The 20,661-nt window shown below is 38.5% G+C and overlaps 4 protein-coding genes across 6 annotated transcripts; all 4 read right to left on the bottom strand.

Annotated features, from left to right (window-relative positions):
• Positions 1-1,156: 1,156 nt before the first annotated feature.
• Positions 1,157-3,596, bottom strand: LOC146715233 (uncharacterized). The gene is made up of 5 exons (XM_085452805.1): positions 3,539-3,596; positions 2,719-3,426; positions 2,489-2,596; positions 2,224-2,261; positions 1,157-2,103 (listed from the first exon to the last, which is right to left on the bottom strand). Exons 1-5 carry the CDS (start codon positions 3,585-3,587, stop codon positions 1,978-1,980), a joined length of 1,029 nt encoding a protein of 342 aa, XP_085308931.1. The 5' UTR covers positions 3,588-3,596; the 3' UTR covers positions 1,157-1,977.
• Positions 3,597-5,629: 2,033 nt separating this feature from the next.
• Positions 5,630-8,360, bottom strand: LOC146715232 (uncharacterized). The gene is made up of 5 exons (XM_085452804.1): positions 8,302-8,360; positions 7,500-8,210; positions 7,285-7,407; positions 7,150-7,193; positions 5,630-6,474 (listed from the first exon to the last, which is right to left on the bottom strand). The coding sequence occupies exons 1-5, from the start codon at positions 8,354-8,356 to the stop codon at positions 6,355-6,357; spliced, it is 1,053 nt and encodes a 350-aa protein (XP_085308930.1). The 5' UTR covers positions 8,357-8,360; the 3' UTR covers positions 5,630-6,354.
• A 1,601-nt stretch (positions 8,361-9,961) lies between these two features.
• LOC146715231 (uncharacterized) lies at positions 9,962-12,187 on the bottom strand. 2 transcript variants are annotated; one of them, XM_085451654.1, is made up of 5 exons: positions 12,124-12,187; positions 11,314-12,012; positions 11,093-11,218; positions 10,509-10,552; positions 9,962-10,218 (listed from the first exon to the last, which is right to left on the bottom strand). In XM_085451654.1, the coding sequence occupies exons 1-5, from the start codon at positions 12,176-12,178 to the stop codon at positions 10,099-10,101; spliced, it is 1,044 nt and encodes a 347-aa protein (XP_085307780.1). In that variant the 5' UTR covers positions 12,179-12,187; the 3' UTR covers positions 9,962-10,098. The 2 variants fall into 2 exon arrangements, with proteins under 2 accessions (XP_085307780.1, XP_085307781.1); XM_085451655.1 differs by having other exon boundaries at positions 11,093-11,215.
• A 3,240-nt stretch (positions 12,188-15,427) lies between these two features.
• Positions 15,428-16,938, bottom strand: LOC146715230 (protein amalgam-like). Of its 2 annotated transcripts, none has more exons than XM_085452801.1 (5): positions 16,886-16,938; positions 16,076-16,774; positions 15,866-15,982; positions 15,745-15,788; positions 15,428-15,617 (listed from the first exon to the last, which is right to left on the bottom strand). In XM_085452801.1, exons 1-5 carry the CDS (start codon positions 16,926-16,928, stop codon positions 15,492-15,494), a joined length of 1,029 nt encoding a protein of 342 aa, XP_085308927.1. In that variant the 5' UTR covers positions 16,929-16,938; the 3' UTR covers positions 15,428-15,491. The 2 variants fall into 2 exon arrangements, with proteins under 2 accessions (XP_085308927.1, XP_085308928.1); XM_085452802.1 differs by having other exon boundaries at positions 15,745-15,785.
• Positions 16,939-20,661: the final 3,723 nt, after the last annotated feature.

Raw genomic sequence — 20,661 nt, 5'->3', positions numbered from 1 at the left:
TGTACAACGTTTTAAAAAACAGTTTCATGGTACAAAACACTGCATTTTTTTCTCCTTAGATAATTTGCTGCTTTATAATAACTATATGGGGAAGACATTTGCTTACTTTTTAGGCCTAAAGTTTGGACAGATGCCCTAAGAGTGGCCAACAGGCCTCTGTAGTCTATACAAGGTCTCATCTCCACGTTTGTCAAAGAACTGCAAAGAATTCTATTGGCTGACATTTGACATAATGCCTTCTCTCTTTGGATTGTTTTATGGTCTATAAAGGTTTATTGGTTATTTGCATGTGGTCTTTAGGGCTTGCATTTTAACACCTCAGAGGTAAATTAGATAATATACCCACAAAGTCCATTTACTTTGTGGTTTAATGCAGTTTTCTTTAAGACTGACTCCCCACTAAAGTACTTACACCTCTTCATTCTTCTGAAACCCACAAAGACCACTACAGTTTAACTTGGCTAACATAAGTCTCACTGAAATGATTGCTTGAGTTTGACCTTGTGTTTACAGAAGAAACTATGACGGGGTGGAATTTTTTGTGAACACATTTTCTTAAGCATAATAAATCTATGCACATGTGTATGCATAAAAAGAGGTGTGACTATATTGAGTGACAGGTATTTATAGTTTTTTCTTGTTTAATGTTTACTTCAAGATTTTGGGTATTCAGTTTGTTCAACCCCTTAGACTTACTAAGCTGGTAACTCCGAAGCTCTACTCTCTGGTCCAAATATGTGTTTTGATGTTTTAAAAAACATGGCAACATCCAAAATACCAAAGTAATCCACACAAACCAGTGGGTAACATCACTGTAACACACAATCACTGCTTCTTAAACCAAGAAGTCTTGAGTTCTATGTCTTTGTTATACAAGATAAGATTTGTAAGTTATGTAGAATTTAAAAAAGACCATTTTGGTGTGTTTATGAGGACAGGCAGCTAATGGGGAAAAACAAAGATTTAAGACTTACCAAGTCTTGTATATCAGTTATTTCAGTCATATCAGGGTGGAGTGCTGAATTGCCAGCTAATGTTAGCAAGCTGTATTCATAAATTGTACAGGTGCAACACAAAGACACAGCTATCTTCCAAACAGTCAGCAGGAAAGAAAATAACCCAAATAAGCATCTTGTATGGTGTGTAATATATTTTATTTGTCAGAAAATTCCATTAAAACCGTGCAAAATACACCAGCACAGCAAGAAGGCCCTTCATAGAGCTCATGCAACTTTTGGCAGATCATTTATTCACAAGTAGGTAGCTCCATTTTAATTTTTTCTAACTTTTGCAATTTCAGAGAAATACTCCATTCATCTCTCCTCCTGGAATCGAACCGGAAATCTTTCACCCGTTGAACACGTAAACCACTACACTATGGAAAAATAGCCGTGCTGCAAACTTTCAGCAGAGTTAGTTCAAAAGTGCTAATTGCATTAACCTTGTTGTTTTAGCCAGTATACGGCTGCAATGGTGGAAAAGTAGTGGAGGCTTCCTGTTTGCAACTACACAGACACAAAAACAAAAGAGCAGATGGTTTGTTTTTGTTGTTTGTTTTATCTTTGAATCACCCAGACATATAGAGATTTAACTTTATGACTTTTTTTAAACTTCAGACCTTAATCTAAGCTATAAAAAGATTCCTAAATATGTAACCACAATATGAAAAGATAAACAGATATTCCCCAGTAGAGAGCACTCATTACATTGTACATTGTATTTCTTGTGACATAAACTGGCTTATATTTATGGTGATGTGGCACAGTGTGTTATGCACATGTTCAGAAAGGTTGGCTTCGTAAAGTAACATGTTTTCTCACTGTTTTTCTTACCCCTGAGAATCAACAAGTATACTGATAATGGAAATGTAGCACCTTTGTAACCAAGGCTTTGTACTGATTATCTTCACAACAGATCTCAAAACACACGCTAACAAAACCACATCTTACGCTGAAACAAAGTCTAGATGAAACAGGTTCAAATCTGCTGCCTTACACTGGAGTACACACAGTGATTCATGGTGTCATTCATCTGCCTCCTTTGCCGGTTGGACTTTTGTGTCTGTACGGCAGCATAGTGAAGGTTGTCTGCATCTTGGTATCCCTGGTACAAAAATACACGAGTCAATAAATGTTACAGAAAAAAAATCAAGTGCTACAGTGTAATATATGTATTGGTAGCTGTTCAAAAGATAATTTGATATATATCAAAAAATATAGTCACCTCTGCATTAGCTGCATCTGAACATCTTGCTTGTGACTCTATTGTGAAACACAAAAAATATAAAAGCCTTTGTCTGTAAATACACGCTGTTCAAGAAAACAATATTATAGTTTGGTACTTATATAATGTGTATCCAGTCTTACTAACAAATCAAAGCACTTTACACTGTAAGCCGCATGTGCCCTTTCATACACCCTTGCAACTGTTTTTTGTGCACTATATCTAACCATGTTTGGACTGACTGCAAGTGTAAGTGACTGGTTACCTTTATTCATCTTCCACACTAGAAAACCCATTAAAAGACTCAAAGTGGTGGTGAATGCCAAGACTCCACTTAAAACATGCACAAGAAAGTCAGGAAAGGTCACCTCATCTGTAGAGAACCAAACATCCATCAACCATCAGTGTTGTTAATATGTTTCCATTAAAAGCTGAATGAGAGAGTATTAAAGACTGTTTAGCAAATGTGAGACAGGCTACTAGAATGCCACTTACCCTCCGAGCCCAGCTTGGTCCCATTACCAAACAGTATGTGTCCACAAGAGGCAACAGCACAGTAATACATCCCATTATCAGACAAATTCAAGCTCTTTATTGGCAAATTGTAGACACACGTGTTTGTTTGTGTGTTAGCTTTCCTCTCGCAGCGATTGTTCCTGCCTCCATGGGTGTAAATGAGTCCTGGATGGGATTTTTCTGAGCTTTTGAACCAGTAAACACTGTGTTCTTCATCACAAGTCCCAGTGTGGACTGTACAGTTCAGAGTCAAAGAGGCTCCTAGCTGGACGGTTGCAGAAGACAGCTGATGGACTGAAGTTTGAAGGTTCAAATCCGAACCCTTCACATGGATTGTGGTGCCCTCTGCAAATTCAAACTTGTAAGCATAGCAGCTTATGCAGTAATACATTGCTGAGTCAGACATTTGTAAATTCCAGATTGTCAAGTGGTTCTTTCCATTTTTACTGTCCAAAGAAAATCTTGGATTGTTCTTGAAATCCTCGCTAAAAGTGCCATTTTTGTCATGTTTGTAGAAGCTAGAGATGAGCTTTGGCTTTTGTCCCAGGGTTTGTTTGTACCAGTAAAACATAGCTGCAACATCACCTTCGTAGAAACATCGCAAAGTTACATTGTCCCCAACATTAGCTGATATAAAGCCGCTCTCTTGACGAACATTTGAGGAGAGCTGAATATTAGTTACCCGGTCTGTAAAGAGAACACCATGAATGTTTGCACTTAAAATCACAATAAAAGCCTAATCACTCTATAAGTGAGATTTAATTTATATTTTTAAGAATTTAAGGTATTCCCAACTTACCAATTTTCCAGAAGACCAGGCAAATCAAAGCAAAATTCAGAGATGTCATTGTGATCAAAAGGTCTTGACCAATGTAGAAAACCTCCATACGTCCTCTAGTCTTAGAGACAAGGCTCCGTTTGATTGGCTAACCAAAAGTGACTCTGAACTACTTTTGAAACAGGGTACAAAAGTTTAACGCCCCCTTCATTATGAATTTTGGTTCTCGCAGCAAGAGATGTGGAAAACAATACCAGAGTTATAGTATTACATTATTTTAACCATTAAAACCCCAAAAATCAATAATGTGAGTGAGAGCAAACTTGGCCAAGGTTAGGATGTTTCCGGTTAGTGTGAAAAGTAATTTAGCGCTACTTATTGTCTTAAGAACAGTGAAATGAACCAAGATCTGATTGAAAGACGCCACAGACATTAGTTATTGTAGTGGTTGTGTGTATGCCATATCTGGTGATGCAAGTTTTCTTACTTCAGTGAGCCATATCCTTTTTAAATGCTCTATGAAGAGATCATATTTCTTATTTTTAACTTCCCGTCATTCATACATTTGGATATGTTTCAGTGTTTCTCTTGCTGGTCCCACCTTCACATTTCTAATTGTCTAGCATGCTTAGAGAGAAATGCATCAAAATTCGATTTTCTAGGCTTCTGTTCTGTTAGTAGTTTATATACATCTTTTCATTGTCTTTTCGGTTGCAATAATATGAGTGGCCACTGGGGAAAATTAGGGCAATAATCGTAAATGGACGGGTTCTTATATAGCGCTTTTCTACTCTTCTGGGCACTCAAAGTGCTTTACACAACTTGTGCATTCACACCCATATTCGCACAAGCACATTTTCCTAGGTGCTTTCTAAGTAACATTCACACACACACTCATACTCTGATGCATGCAATTTGGTGTTAGTATCTTGCTCAAGGATATTTGGCATGCAGACTAGGGGAAGCCTTCTGATCAGTAGATGACCTGCTCTACCGCCTGAGCTACAGCCACCCCCACATGAGGGCATCATGTGACTTACTCACAATACAACCATCAATGTCCACCCAATGGGGGCCATAAATGGACTTGCTGCAATCGTTGAGATATATGAATCTGAATCAAAGTGGTGCGTTTGGTGATAAAAAAAACTTAAATAACATGAAAAATCCAGAAAATTAATGGAAAATCTGTGAAAATCCAATTGCCCAGACCTGAAACTTGCTGTTTAAACATTAACAGCAATGTCATGAAAGCGACGCTATCCCACACTGAGAGCCATGAGTTGAAGCTTGCATGTTGACTAGATGTAAATTAAATAATATCAAGCGTATATTCCTTGAAAAGACTCAAGGACTGAACATTACGCGATAAAAAATTGAATTTTGAGTATAGGAGAGAAGGAAGTACTGCAGCTGCAAACAGATCAGCTTTCATCCCCATCACTGACTTTTCCACCCTGTTGACACGTGTAACGACCTGCATCTTCATAGCTGTTTTCTACCAGAGTCTAGCAATGGAGGTACAACTAGAAAGGTGATGTTACAAAATTTTACAAAGACGATTTAATTGAGGCGTCATCACATTGGTAGGTGTAGTGGTTGGTAGTTCACTCTTGTTGTCTCTCACACAGCTGCCTCCTACAGCTACTGTCACTTTTATTGAACTCTCACTCACTAAGTCTCAGTCATTTATGTTAATTGGGTTCATACTGGATCTCAATACAGTTCTTTTGGTTAAGGAGGTCAAAAACGTCCTGCATTCGTATTCACTGTCCTCTAGTAAAGGCTAAAAGCCAAAAAAAAAGGATATTAAAAAAGCAGTGGGGCCATGGACATAACGGTTTTTGATATTTGGTTCATGTTTTAGCCATAAGGAAATGTTTATATTGCACCAAATTACATTTATTTTTATTTACATTTCATTTACATTTATTTTATTTTTCATGTCTGTCATAGAATTGTGTTAGTTAAAATGTGTGTGAACCTTATTGACTGAAAGGCCACAAGAGCTTGGGCTTCACTGGTTTTGTGTGGGTAAGAAGCAATATAGTTATAGAGTGCATCCTATTTGAATAAAATGAATAAAACAAAGACAATGTGATTGATTGCATTTTGATTTATTTTAATATTTTGATGTAGTCTACTGAAGAAACTTGAGCATCATTAATACTGCATGGCTGCAGTCCATAAACACACTGCAGACACTTCCTGTCTGAAACCAGAAAGACAAAGTGAGCTGGGTGTTCTTCAAAGCACTTTGAAAGTCAGTCATTTGACTGTTGACCACACAGAAGCTACATACAGAGTCTCACTTCTCTGGTTTCAGGTGTGCAAACAACACCAAATGGAACAACATTCTGCAAATGCAGTTGTGAAAGATGTATGACATGTCTTAAATTATCAGAAGATTATCACTGATAAATTGTTTCCTGTCATGTTCAGCGTAACTGCATATTTAGAAGTTAAGTGCCTGCTTACCACAACACTGCTATGAGAAGGCACAGGCCTGCTGTTTCTGTGCGTGCAGTCTCATCTCTGAAGGCCACACTTAGAGACTGCAGAGACGTTCTGTTTATGACCCTTTCGCATTACTGAGTTTGTAATATTTGTAATATGAGCTTGCTAGCTTATGTTCCTCACAGTTCTACTGGCTTTTATGTAGCAATCTTTCTCTTTTACCTTTCTTTATCTCTGGCTTGTAGTTCTCTTCTTACCATACACAATATATTACAACAATGCTTCAACAATCAACAAATCGAAAAAACAAACAAAAAACAAATGCTTTAAAGACACAGTTCTTCTTACAGGACAACATGGCTACAAATGAAATTCCAGGTTTACTGTTTGACACTGGAGTACACACATTCGGTGTTTGTGTTGTCTCTTTGTCTCTTGGATCGGTTGACCTTGTGGTCCCTCAAAGCAGCATAATGGAGGTTGTCTGAATCTTGGTTACCCTGATAATAACATAAGAATTTAAAATTAGTACTTTATTAATCTTTATTGCCACTACAACATAATGGCACATTGCTAAGGACATCTACACACCTGGAAGAATAAATGCATCATCAAATGCTCTGCTTTGCATTCAGTAGCAGGCAGGTGCAGTTGATGGTGGGAATCTCACAGTTCATACCAGACTTCATTTGCAATATATATACATTTATATTGTGTCTCACGTCTCCTTGTACCACAGAAATGTGTCAAAGTTGCCAACTCTCTGCTGACCTAATAACTGCAGAGTTTCAAACCTCCTCTGGTATTTACATCAACACAAAAACTGCACCGGGAGCTTCATGGCATGTTTTGTTATAGCCGAGCAACTCTTCTGGTTCTAATGTTTAGATGGCCCAGTACTTTTGTCCATATACAGTATTACTGATATCTTCCACTTTGTCAAACTTGATAACTTCCAATGGTTGGTCATTATGTTGATGGAAGCCATAACTGTATCTACCAATGTTTCCTCTTATTTGTTTTTAAAGATTATTTTTAGTAAACATAGGTCCAAACATAATTTTCTGTTGCTTAAGATAGTAGAAATGCAAAGATTGCAACATCACAAACTAGAAAACTGGTGTACCCTACTTCTGTCTATCTACATACAGTTAGACTGGCAGATTAGTACTCACTTCTGTATTTGGAGTTGAGGCATTTGCAGATCTTGCTTGAGAGTCTGGTTATGAAGGTTGGAGACAAAGTTGCTTTTTAAGTCTTTATGACTGTATATGCTACCTAAACATGGGTGAAAAGTAACCACAGCCTACCTGAACTTTGGCGTTTCATTTTGATATTAATTCTCAGTGCTGCATATGACAGCATAAGCAGCAGGATAATGGTAAATATCAACGCTCCACTCAGGAAATACACCAAGACAACAGAGTGCTCATCTGCAAGTTAAGATGAGTAAAGCAAACATTTTTGAACATGCTTTGTGTGTAAAACAGTCACAGTCATGCAAATATTTTGTATTGCTACTTACGCTCTAAGTGGAGCTCTTCCCGGTCTCCAAACAGTATGTGTCCACATGAGGCAACAGCACAGTAGCTCGAAGCATCAGAGAGATTAGGACTTTTCATGGGCAAGTTGTAGAAGCAGGTGTGTGTTTGTGTCGTAGGCCTCTTCTCATACTCATCACTCCTGACTCCGTTGGCATAAATGAGTCCAGGATGAGATTCGACAGAATCCTGGAACCAGTAAACTCTGTGGCCTCCATCATAGGTATGTTTGTGTATAATACAGTTCAGAGCAGAGCCTCCAGGCTGAATGGTTTCGGATGGAACCATCGTCTCAGACTGATGGAGCAAAGTTTGGATGTTTATCCCTGAACCCTCTACACTGACAGTAACACCTTCAGAAAATTCAAAATCGTATACATAGATACCAATGCAGTAATAAGTAGCTGAGTCCGAAATCTGTAGATCTGAAATGATCAAGTGATTGTTACCATTTCCAGTGTCTAGTGAGAAACGAGAATTGTTTTCAAACTCACTGTAAAACGTGCCATTTTTTTCATGTTTATAAAATTTAGACACAAGCTTTGGATTCTGTCCCAGAGATTGTTTATACCAGTAAAACATCACTGCGTCTTCTTCGTAGAAACATTGCAAAGTCACTTTGTCACCAACGCTAGGCGACACAAAACCACTTTCTTGACGCACATAAACTGAGGATTTCAGGTTAGTCTTCTGAGCTGATGAGGAAAAAAACACTGATTTTAAAAGATTGTGTATATCAGTATATATATGCGTTCTATACAGCTGTATTTAGAAGAGACAACTTACCTACACTACCCAGTCCCAGGCATGTTAGACACAAAGCAAACTTTAAAGGCATCATCGTGTCCACATCGTATCCTGTTGAATGTACTGACTCTCACCAAGCTCTTTATTCCTCTGAGTGGACTGCATTTGATTGGCTAACGAGAAGTAACGCCTAGGAGCATCAAGACTTGTGATGTTCCACACCGATTTCTGTCCCTTTAATTTCAACTTAAATGTAATCAGGTACACTATGACATTGCTTTAACTATTGTTACTCTCATTACTTGATGTTCTGTAAATTGCTGTTTTTGATCACAACATATCAGAAAATGACAAACTGTAACAATGAATGGTACGTTAACTATTTTCATGTATTGCACCTCTGCATAATTATACCCCTGCATTATCTTCTCCAGTAACAAAAAAAGTCTTGGTCCATAAAGAAAAATCTGATTTTATATTAAATGTATTAGCAACAGCTGGGTGTGTCTATGTTAGCTAATTGTGGGCAACACTTTCTTTTAATACTCTGCACAAGTGCCAGCGCTAACACAGACAGAAAACCTGAAGAGGTAACCAATGAGTCCTAGAAGAATATGGTAATATGAATATGAAAACCGTTATGTCAAGATAACATTAGTAAATATATAAAATATATATTTTTTACATTGTGCAAATTTTACAGGGGTATTCACTGCTTCATATATGAAGGACTCATGTTTAAGAGCTGATATATGGGGCGGAGCACAAATAGATTTGCTGGGAGTCATTAAAAGAAGCTCAGGCTAATCTCTAAATAGCTGATATTTGCAGTTGGTGGTAATGTTTACTTATATTATACATGCACAGAGTGTGCAGTATGCACAAATGTTAGCTATTAAAATGACTATTAATAATATTAGCTATTTTATTAGTACAGGGCACTTGCTCATCAGGGAAACTGCAAACAAACTATTGTAATTACCAGATTGTTGTCTTTTTTTAACTACCTAAAAGAGTAATTGGTAAGCCGAGTTAAACTGTGTGGCTGCAATGTACAAAAACAATGCAGAGACTTCCTGTTTGAGACCACAAAGAGTGCAAAGGGTCCTACAGGAGTGCATGGCTGAAGTATACTGACAGCTATGTTTTTGCCTATCAACCACACAGACGCTGAAAAAAGACTCCCTCAGCTCTGCTGTGCGCAGACGACACATTTAGAGTAAACAACCTGCAAAGGCTTTCAGATGCCATCGATACATTTAGGGCAGATAATCTGGAAGATTTGTGTATGTCACATAATCATTTTAGACTTTGCAATAAGGCGGGATTTGTTGTTGTGAAATGGTTGCCGCTTTGTGTGAGCAACCTACCACACCTGGAAGAAGACTGTGTTGTATGCGTCACATCTGCAGTGCCATGCCGGTTGTTTCCTCCTGACTCAGATTGTGTTAATGAGAGTGTTTCATTCAAAAATAGATCTAGAATCAAATAATGTGTGTTGAACTAGAGGGTGAAGTGCTAATTATGCGCAGGCTTTGTGAAATATAGAGGGCTGTTCAGATCTTAAGCTCTGCAACACAAAGGTGCATTGTGTGCATACACACAACTGTGTGTATGTCGCTCGCTGTACATCGTGAATGCAATGTAAGTACAGCGACAATGGAAATATCACACCTGTGACAAAAGAACCTGGCTCAGCTGCAGTTAAGCAAACATGTCTGTTTATTTTGTAAGGCACAGATTTACATTTAGTTTAGGAGGAGAAAACCACACAAACAAAAAAGCAAAAAATGTGTCATTTTTCTCACAGAGACTACAAAGAAAACATGTCCAACTTTATTGCTTCACACTAGAATAAACACATTGGCTAAGGGTGTCCTCTTGCTGCCTTCTTGATCTGGTGGCCTTGTTTACCTTCAAAGCAGCATAATGGAGATGGTCTGCATCTTGAGATGCCTGTTTAGAAAAAAAGAAAGAAAAATGTTACCCTCGAACCAGCGAGCATAACCACTGGATGGCACATTAAAAGAAAACCTCACTTATAATAAAATTAATTTCAAAACAACAGAACTCCAAGTGAAAACTGGACATTGTGACCTTCGCAAGAATATGTAATACTGCAATGCATTGAATTGTTAAGGTGCTCTTCATTCTGTGTTTTTTTCCTTCCATTGTGAGGTCTCGAAAAACAGTTAATTTATTCACTGATATTTTTTTAAAAATTAGAACATTACACAAAACCTTACGTCTCCATTTGGATCCGAGGTCCCTGAAGACTCCGCGCGAGGGTCTGTTTATAAAAAAGAAAGAAAAAAATGATCCTTCTTTTAACTCAGTTGGCGCAGTCACGACAAAATGACTCTCCATATGTAGTCAACACAGAATTGCAGAGGACACTTTAATATACTGAACAACTGAAGCACTAAGATTGTTTCAGTAAACCACCGATGACTTAATAATAAATTAGGTATGTCCTGAGCTAATTCATTTCATTCCAGTAAACAAAATAAATAAATAACTACATTTAAGATTTTTTTTTTACATCTTTGCAATTGACAGTAAGACAAAGTACAAATTGCATTTATGTAGTAAACATATTTATGAAATGACTTTGTTAAAAAGAAAAATGAAAGAAAGAAATGTACTTGTTGTACACATTATCTGGACTTTAAGCGAGTCGACCAAAAATTTCAACCAAGTGTGCTGAAGAAACACCAGTTGATGTCTTCAGTTAATGTAACAATGAGCATTATGACTACTTAACAACTTATTAATGTCTTTCTTCCTTGTTATCACATTCAGTTAAATGTAAAGAAGTCAGTTAACCCACCTGTGCATTTGCAGTTTTTTCTCTTGTACAAGGTATAGGCTGCATAAGCCAGGAAAACCAACAGACTTGAGTTGAACGCCAAAGCTCCGCTCAAGGCGTACACATAGATAAAAGATTCCCCCTCTTCTGTAGAGAACCAGACATTAAAAGACACCACATACATCATATTTGATTAGAAACTATTGTTACTGTTTAACAAAAGAGGCAGGAGCGGTAGCTACCCTCAATGTTCAGCTTGGCCCCATTTCCAAACAGTATATGTCCACATGAAGCCACGGCACAGTAGTAGGTCCCAGCATGAGACCGATTGAGACTCTCCATTCGCAGGTTGTACACACAGGTTTGGGTCTGTGAGCTGCGATTCCTCTCACATTGATCATTTCTGCCTCCGTGGGTGTAGATGAGTCCAGGGTGAGATTCTTCAGAGTTTTTGAACCAGTAAACACTGTGTTTTTCACTACAGGTTCCAGCGTGCACTGTACAGTTCAGCATCACAGAGCCTCCAGACTGGATGGTCTCAGGTGTTGATTGGTGAACTGAAGCTTGGAAAACCAAATCTGAATCCTTCACTTGGATGATAATCCCCTCCAAAAATTCATACACATATGAATAGCCACTTATGCAGTAGTAAGCAGCAGAGTCTGACATTTGTGCTTTTGAGATCTTCAAGTTGTTTTTATAGTTCATAGTTTCCAGTTCAAAGCGAGACTCATTCTTAAATTCATCAGTGAAAGTGCCATCTTTGTCATGCTTATAGAATTTCGACACCAGCTGTGGTTTCTGTCCCAGAGGTTGCTTATACCAGTAAAACATCACTGCAACAGTAGTTTGATTGAATGAACAATTTAAAGTTAAATCCTGACCAGCTTTAACAAATGTGATATTTAATGATGGTGATAGCTTCAGAGCTGCCAAATGAACTGAAAATAAAAGAAAATACACAGTGAACTTAATATAATAACTGGATAAGTATTGGAATTTATGAGAGACATTGTGTAGCTGTCAACAAAATTATTTAAGATGCTACTTACCTATTGATCCTGAGAGTAGATATGTCACATAGAAGGATAACAGCGAGGGTGTCATTTTGTTCAAATTGCTGTGGATCATTGAGAGAAGGTCTTTACGTTCTCTACTTATCAGAGACAAGACTGTTTTTGATTGGTCACTCAGAATGACTGAAAGATCACATGCTCAGTGCCCCCTGTAGGGTTCATTTAGGTCTATGAGACGATCTACAAAGGAGGTAATCAAAGCAGATTTGAAAAACTTTACTTCAAAGAGCAAGTTATGCAGATTTACTGAAGAAAATGCACATCCAGTTTACATTATGGCAGGCTCTGCCTGCACATGTGACCAATCACATGAGTACTACTGAATAATTTACTCATCACTCAATTAATGTTATTCTACCAGTAAAGGTGCTTTGCAACCTGCAGCATATGTAAATGTTCACCATTAGCATTGGCTAGTTAACATTAGCATTCTTTGAAGGTCTGAATCTATTATGCATGTTTGGTAGCCAGGTCTCACCTCTTGAGTTTGTCACCGTAATGTTTATGAACAAGAATAAACTTGCAGACGGAGCCTTCACAGACTTTACAATAAACGTATCTTTGGTCATATTGTATAATGTTTAGATTGGTGTTTTTTTTGTGATTTTTTCAGTGTTCATATGGATAAAAACTGAGAGATTTAGTGCTTTATTTTGTACAGCTTGTGTCGTTATGCAATGTCATGCAAACAAAACAGCATAAGGAGATCTATTTAATCATGGTAGAGGTGTTTTGTTTTTAATTAACACCATATGGTTCAACATGTAGAAAAGGAAGAGAAAGCATAACAGAAATGTTTCATGTGGTATTTTTAACATAGACTATATATGCATATAACCACTGTGATGTCACCCACTGTACTACCAGAAATACACTGTCACATAGCTGACTGACACAAATCTCTGTCCTACTAAGGACATGCGTATGTCCAGTCTTTTAAAATACAAACAACAACACAAAGATGCTTCATAGCAACTGTGTCTGTTATTAAACTGCAGGAACGTGCAGAAATAGAAGCTACAGTGAGACAACTCTGTTGATGACTGCACTGATTTTTTACTCTTTGAAGATCGGGCTCTGGCTCCTGGGCTGGCGTTGACATACACTCACTCTGGGTTCTTTGTTAGCTTTGTGTTAGCACGCTGTGTGTGCGGATACTTGCAAAGAGCCAGTGTAATGCCGGTGGCTGTTTCTGTTCTAGATGCAATGTACACTTTACGTAGAAACTCGTGTCCTTTTGTGCAATAAAGATAAAAGTAATATCAATATCACCACTCCTCAAACGTTAGACTGGACCACCTTTTTCTGTCTCCCTGCACATAAATGCAGGATGAAAAATACACGTTTGATGTTTTTTCCCCCCTTACTATCTATTGATTGTGCAGATAATTGAAAAACCTAATCATATCATTCTTATTGTAACTTCCTATTTCTGAATTTAGTAGAGTAATCTGCATTATAATGTATCACATTCTATTACTGTGTTAACAAAAAGTGTCATTTTTGACATAGTAACATATTATGATATGGCACATTGCCTCCAAGTCTGTATACTATATATTTTCAGTGTTAGCAGTTTGAAAATATGGATGTTTTTTAAGTGATCACAACTGACTGTATATGGCTAAACTATATTACCATGCTTGGTTCATAAATTAGCATAAACCAGTAGAACAAAGAAACGTTGTAATTAGTAACATAAATAAGACAAAATAGCATCACTCTGCTCACAAAACTGAGGCCTAGCAGACAGCTATTAGTGGTTATTGGCTAGCACACCTATCAACCTATTGCGTGAGTGAGCCTAAATGACATTCAAACATCTTATTCATTTAAAAACAGATCATTTGTAATGATGGTAACGATTACCTATAATATCTCTGACAGAAGTTAGGTATTTCAAATTAGGAGACTATGGAAATTACTTCACTTTTGAAGTGGCCATGGAAGAATTGCATTATTTTGTTCTTTTTCTAAACTATTGAAAGTTGCTGCTTTATGTGGAAATACTATTTCTGAGGAATCTTGTCACAGTAACAAGGAGGTTGCTCGGTGCATGAATGGAAGCCCCCAGCAGACGAGGCCTACTTTAGAGTAACTAAAGGAGAGTTCAGGGTTACATGTTCCAGCTATATACTTTATCAAAAAGGAACATTTTAAGCCTAACCTTGAGAACCTAAAGTAGAGAGGTTGTCCCTCTCCTGAATCCAAAGTGGGAGCTGGTTCCACAGATGAGAGGCCTGTCCCAACAGCCCCAAGTGGTCACGGCAGATCACTAGCTGTCCCTGAGCCTGGTTCTATTGCGGGTTTCTTCTCATTAAAAGGAAGTTTGAGCACTTAGCAACAACTAAGTGCTTGTTCAAAGGTGGTTGTCGTTGGGGTTTGTCTGTATTATTGCAGAGGCTTAGACCTTACAATAAAGGGCCTTGATGTGGCTGTTGTTGTGATTTGGCACTATATAAATAAAACTGAACTGATTTGAAAAAGTAAGCCTGCAGTCTGAGAGCAAACTGTTGTACTGGGTCGAGATGCTACTGTTACCCACCATTTAGTTTGAAATGTTAGAAACATAAAACATGTTTTTGTTTTGTTTTAATGAATGGATGCTCAGTTCATTGCAAATAATGCAGGGCCACAACTCTGGCTCTGGGTTTTATTTTTTAATATTTTATGTATTTTACAAAAACAACTAAGCAGCAGATAACTTTAAACTATAATGACTTTCCTAAAAAGTGAAGCTTTGGGTCAAGCTTCTGTACTTTTAGGGAACTGAAACTGTTCAGCAGTTATGGATGACTGCTGTTTTTACAAAGGAGCAGCTTCCTGTGCAGCAAGAAATGCATTCACACAGTTGAAGCTGAAGGTATGTAAAAGAAATCCATCTCCTTCAATCTTTTTTTCATAATCGTAGTTTATTGCCGATTGCTTTTAGTTTTTCACGTACACAGCAGGTCTTGTGAGAGTGGGCTTGCAAACATGAGAGGTTATGTGGCCAGGGGGCAACAGCCGGGTCTTCCTGTGTTTAAGCTCTCGTAGGACTTGTGTTTCCACCAGTGGAAACTTATACTCTGTCGCTCACATCACCTTGACCACAGAAGTGAAAGGTAAACAGTGAGAACTTACTGTAGCTGTGACCTGCATTTACGAAGGTATTAATAGATCGTGGGGGGGTTATATGCTTCTCTACACTACATTTGGGTTCAGTTTGATAGTCTATGTATAACAATGCTGAGCTATGTGATTTTGCTGAGCTCACAAAAGTCATTAGTCATCCAGCTGGTACATACAAAATATATTTTATTTTACATGATTTTACATTTGGCAGTGTGTATCTTTGCATCCATTCACACTTTTCTGCTCTTTACTCTAGAGTACACACAAATATTATCCAAGTTTTCTTCTTGACGATGTTGTTTACTGCTCCTCTTCAGACTCAGAGCTGCATAGTGGAGGCTGTCTGCATCTTGGCTCTGTTAGTGACGGACAAATGGGAGGATTGTGTTAAAATATAACTGGAAACATATCATATCTAATATAAATATAGCATCTGCTTCTATTAAAAACATGTGAGCAGATTATATAGGCTTTTTCACCTACCACTGCATCTGAGACTGTACAGGTTTGATGAGGAACAGCTCCTGCTAATCAAAGAAAGTAAATAAGCATGCTAGTCACATAGTTAGAGGATTATTATCATTAGAGATGGCAGAGACCTCACCTTTGCAGACAGAGCACAGGTTTTTCCTAAGCTTGTACATGATGAAAGCCAAGACAAAGAGCACAATAAAGGAACCTCCTAATGCCGCGCTCAGGAGATAAACTAAGACAGGGGAACCTAACACACACACAAAACAGATGTTACACAGTCGGTGTTTCACAGATTGCTTGAAACAGTAGTATGAAGTCACCCTCCTGCAGTATCACCTACCTGCAATCTCAACCTTTGTTCCATTTCCAAAAATAATCTCTCCACAGGAGGCCAAAGCACAGTAGTAGATCCCAGCATCAGCAGAGCTCACTGACTTTATTGCAAGATTTAAAGTGCAATTTCTCCTGTGAGGTGTTTCCTGTGAGATGTCTGCACACACGTGTCCCTCGCTGGGATACATGACTGTAGACTGAGAAGCTCCATGCCTGAACCAGTAAAGGTTCAGCTCTCCTGCACATGGTTCAGCTTCCACTGTACAGGTCAAGTTCAAAGAGTCCCCCAAGCGAAGCGGCTTCAACGTTGGCTGGTCTATTGCAGATCCAATGCTGGTCGCTGGTGATTTGACATGAAGGAAAACTCCTTGTCCAAATTCAATAGCGTTAAAGACTAAAACCCCACAGTAATACGTCCCTGAATCTGACAGGCTGAGGTTTGTGATTTTGAGATATTCTTTTTTACCTTCTACAAGGACTTTAAACCTGTCTTTATACTGTGCATAGATATCAGCTTCTGGGCTGTGCTTCATCCGAGTTGATATGATGTTAGGTTTGCCACCCAGGCTTTGCTGGTACCAAGAAAGGAAAGTTACAGCATCATCTTGACAAACGCATGTTATTGTTACATTCTCCCCGACTTTAGCAATCTTGATTCCACTCTCCTGAATTACACTTGAGGTCTTGTGAGCAGCTAGCACCTGACCTGGACAGAAGTGCATACAATTGTTTTAATTATATCTTTAACATCTCATCAGTCTCTTTAGAATTTACATCCTTGAAAAAAGAAACTGTGAAAAAAATGCAAAATACTCACAGATTTTATAGAGAATTGCAAGAAAAACACAAAGAGGCATCATCTCTGAAGCTCTGCAGTATGTATCGTGTGCCTTTACGGACGCACCCAACTCTTATAGGAGACGAAGACTGATCGTGATTGGCTAAGCTCAATGGTTGGTTTTCAATTCAGAACTACAGTTTGTTTCTTTCCAAAAGATCAGACTGATCAGGTGACTGGAGGTGTGATTGGGGTCAAGTCTTTTTTGGTGACATCATTGTTGCTGTGTTTGTATTTGTTCTGCAACACATCTAGGGTGTTTTTTAATATCTGATCTATAGATGTATTTTTAAGTCACAACACAATTTTTCATAGTTGCATGAATTTGTATGGGGAGGTGTGTTTAAACAGTTACGTGGGTTAAGAGGGAGTGTTAGTGGGGGGAGACAGAAAGTAACGCAGAAATCAGGTCAAGAAGTTTAAACCATCTAAAGCGAATACTGGCATGTTATGGTTAATGGCAAAATTGTCTATGCTGTGATCCAGTTAATGAGCATAAGGGCGGAATTCACATTTGTTCCTGTACTTGTAGACATTTTAAAAATCTCAGATTTATATGGTCATATGTGAAGAAATTGGTGTACAGATGTTTTCCGGATTGACAATGGTTGGAGTGTTTGGCGATAATTTGTGGACAACCTGAAAAATGAAGCTAACTTGGAAGTGACAAAAACTGCAGTTCCCCTGGGAACCATCTGAGGCTGTCTGAAAGTATTTCAAATTGAAAAGTGATTAAAAATGACTTTTAGGTTGCTCCTGGGTCTCCAACTCAGCATTTTGAGTTTGTTCTGGACTTTTCAGCTACATCGTAGTTCTTGTTATATTCTTATTTATAGTTCTTGGTTTCTTGTCTCATTATGTTAGTTCCCTTTTGTGTCCAGTTTGTGCTAGTTTCATCTCTGTGACTTGTAATCAGCGTCTCCTGTGTGAGTCAGTGTTGTCTCCATGTTTGTTACTGTTTTTAGCTCACCAGTTGTGACCCCGTGTCTGTCTGGCCTCTCTGTGCCCTGTCTTTGTGGTTGTCTGGTTTTCCCTGTTCTTTCTGTCAAGTTCATAAATATTTAATCTTGGTTCCTGTGTTAATCGCTTCCTGTTCCTGTAGTCATCTCTTTGTGTTTCGTCCTTTTGTGTCCTCTTGAAGTTTGTCATCTCTACATGTTTGTTTACATCTTGTCAGCTAGTACCTACCCTGCTCTATCAGTTTTTCTTTTCCTGTTTGTTTTCTGCCAGTTGCCAGCTAATAAAGCTGAGCTTTGAGTTTAATTCTGCCTGCTGAGACCTACATCTGGGTCTGATCTTAGTCAGCCACATGCCTGTTTCATAACACTTGGATTTGACTTGGACTTGTCTGCCCACACAAAGAAAGGTATTCCTACACTATATTGATGAAAGTATTCCCTCACCCACTCAGAACATTAAATTCAGGTGTTCCAATCACTTCCATGGCTACAGGTGTATAAAATCGAGAACCTATACATGCAAAATGTTTCTACAATCATTTATGAAAGAACTGGTCGTTCTCAGATTTCCAGCATGGTACAGTGATAGAATATCGGCAACAAGACCAGTCATGAAATGTCTTTGCTACAGTAAAGTGTTTTAAAAAAGCAGGACTGGTTGGGAATGACAGCAACTCATAAATGAAGTGTTAGGTCACATAAAACCACAGAGTTGAGTAGGCGCATAGTGCGCAAATGTCACCAACTCTCTGTAGAGTCAATCACTACAGACCTCCAAGCTCCACGTGGCCTTCAGATTAGCTCAAGAACTGTGCATAGAGAGCTTCATGGAATGGGTTTTCATGGTCAAGCTTCATCCAAGACTTACATTACAAAGCAAAACTCAAAGTGTCCGATGCAGCACTGGACTCTAGAGCACTGAAGCCGTGTTCTCATGCTTGTCTGTCTGGCAATCCAATGGGCGAGTTTGGGTTTGGTGGTTGCCAGGAGAACAGCGCTTGTCCAACTGTACTGTGCTAAGTGTAAAGCTTGGTGGAAAGGGGATTATGGTGTGGGTTGTATTTCAGGAGTTGGGCTTGGCCCCTTAGTTCCAGTGAAAGAAACTCATGGTGGTTCAGCATACCAAGACACTTTGGACAATTTCATCCTCCCAACTTTGTGGGAAGTTTGGTGTGGAAGAACTTAAGTGGGCTGAGTCCCTACCTCAACCTGATGGTTGGTTTGATTACACAGCGAGGTTTAACGTAACATTGCTTTTGCAACGCTTGTTTATTTCCTGTAGTTTCACAGGTTCTGTGCACATATGTTTGGTCAAAGATCGCACTCTGTGGGTGGACAGGGCAGTGACAACTGGAGGAGAGACAGATGCTGCTGTGTTTTTCTTTTCTTTTTCTTTTTTTTGCTGACAGATGTTGATTTCACTTCATGCCACTGCAATAAAATGAACTAGAAATTCATAGAAAATTGCAGGAAATGTGCATTATTCAACCCTCCACCCATCCATCCAATCACCCACCCGCCCACACACACACACACACACACACACCATTGTTCTCTTCTTTTTTCTGGGTTGTTTCAGTTTTGTAATGAGTGGCAATGTACTTTCAAAAGGTGACAAAATATTCTGGTCCATTCCCACAAATGTTTTGGATGTCAACGTAAATGCACATGACTGTGAAGTCCAGACATTTCACCAGTAACTGGCAAGAGTACATTGAAGGTTCACTCTGACAAAAATGACTCAGGGTGCCAGATTAGAGCCCCTGGTAAAAGATTCCAATGCACACTTACATGCACTTACATGTTTTTGGTGGTGAAAAGGGAACAATCTTGACTGTTGTCAGGTATTTTTATCCATTTTCATACTTTTAGCTAACGTAGCATTTTCATTGGCTCCTTTCAGCTTCGCACTTGTCACATTTAGTTGCATTAGAACTTCACCAGGCAGAAGTAGACTACTGCGTGTGAATCATATAAGTCTTTTTGATCTTTGTGGTCAGGTACTGTTTTAAGAAAGCTGCGGTGAAACTTCTACGACTGTTGACTCAGAACAGATGCTGCTTTACTGACCAACAGTCTTCTCACTTTAACCCACACTTCCTGAGTAGTGCAAAGTGACAGTAAGCTGTGCAATGCTCACGGCTTCTTTGACAAGCCAGAGCTACAATGGAAACATTTTGTTGTCGTTCTTTTACGAACAGTTGAGAGGAAGTCGTGTTGCAGGTTAAAAGCGACAACTTAAGGACCACTGGTAATGAAGAGAAAAGGTGTTTAGGTAATTTTGGCTTGGTGGACAAGACTTTTTCTTTCTCTCAGTTGTCATTTTATTGTCTTCTGTTCTCATGTTGAACTTCTCCAAAAAGCATGGCCAGATGACATTTTTCCACTTGGGTCATCTGGCCATGAAGTCTTTATTTTTCCAGTCAGTTCACAAAAAATCCAAAGCAGCATACTTTATTTAAATAAACTGCAAACATGTTATTATGTATTTTCCAATTCCTTTCACTTAGAGTGAGCAGGGTTAAAACAGAGATATTAAGAAGTTGCTCTTTGAAGCTATAGGTTTAGACGGCCAATGCAGTAAGAAAAAAGAAATGAGCGGATGTTTTGTGTATTTGGCTCTTCCGTGTTCAAATCATAAAAACCAAAGTGTAGCTGATGTAATTATGCTTATTCTTTGCCTTCAGTTTTAAAGGGTGCATGTAAATAGATGAACATGTGCAGTTTAAAAGCTCCAATTTTTTATTGGGACTGTGTTAAAGTAGCTTTGTGTGAATATACTTTAAAATTATTGAA

Source organism: Copadichromis virginalis, linkage group LG3, assembly GCF_057382275.1.
Source record: "Copadichromis virginalis isolate Kocher_CV1m ecotype Utaka linkage group LG3, C_Virginalis_male_GT1.1, whole genome shotgun sequence".
Classification (NCBI taxonomy): Eukaryota; Metazoa; Chordata; class Actinopteri; order Cichliformes; family Cichlidae; genus Copadichromis; species Copadichromis virginalis.
Note: the sequence above shows the minus strand (reverse complement) of the source record. Positions and strands in the feature narration are given on the sequence as shown.

Excerpts from the sequence above, each read along its gene's own strand:
- LOC146715232 (XM_085452804.1), bottom strand. The coding sequence starts at position 8,356 with ATGATGCCTTTAAAGTTTGCTTTGTGTCTAACATGCCTGGGACTGGGT. Across the intron at positions 7,408-7,499 it reads GGAAGAGCTCCACTTAGAGC|ATGAGCACTCTGTTGTCTTG; the intron begins GTAAGTAGCAAT and ends CTTAACTTGCAG. Across the intron at positions 6,475-7,149 it reads CCTCAACTCCAAATACAGAA|GGTAACCAAGATTCAGACAA; the intron begins GTGAGTACTAAT and ends TGTTATTATCAG.
- LOC146715230 (XM_085452801.1), bottom strand. The coding sequence starts at position 16,928 with ATGATGCCTCTTTGTGTTTTTCTTGCAATTCTCTATAAAATCT. Across the intron at positions 16,775-16,885 it reads TGCAATTCTCTATAAAATCT|GTCAGGTGCTAGCTGCTCAC; the intron begins GTGAGTATTTTG and ends ACTTCTGTCCAG. Across the intron at positions 15,983-16,075 it reads AACAAAGGTTGAGATTGCAG|GTTCCCCTGTCTTAGTTTAT; the intron begins GTAGGTGATACT and ends TGTGTGTGTTAG.
- LOC146715231 (XM_085451654.1), bottom strand. The coding sequence starts at position 12,178 with ATGACACCCTCGCTGTTATCCTTCTATGTGACATATCTACTCTCAGGA. Across the intron at positions 12,013-12,123 it reads TCTACTCTCAGGATCAATAG|TTCATTTGGCAGCTCTGAAG; the intron begins GTAAGTAGCATC and ends TTTTATTTTCAG. Across the intron at positions 10,553-11,092 it reads AAAAAACTGCAAATGCACAG|ACCCTCGCGCGGAGTCTTCA; the intron begins GTGGGTTAACTG and ends TTTTATAAACAG.
- LOC146715233 (XM_085452805.1), bottom strand. The coding sequence starts at position 3,587 with ATGACATCTCTGAATTTTGCTTTGATTTGCCTGGTCTTCTGGAAAATT. Across the intron at positions 2,597-2,718 it reads GACCAAGCTGGGCTCGGAGG|ATGAGGTGACCTTTCCTGAC; the intron begins GTAAGTGGCATT and ends GGTTCTCTACAG. Across the intron at positions 2,104-2,223 it reads CAGATGCAGCTAATGCAGAG|GGATACCAAGATGCAGACAA; the intron begins GTGACTATATTT and ends TTTTTGTACCAG.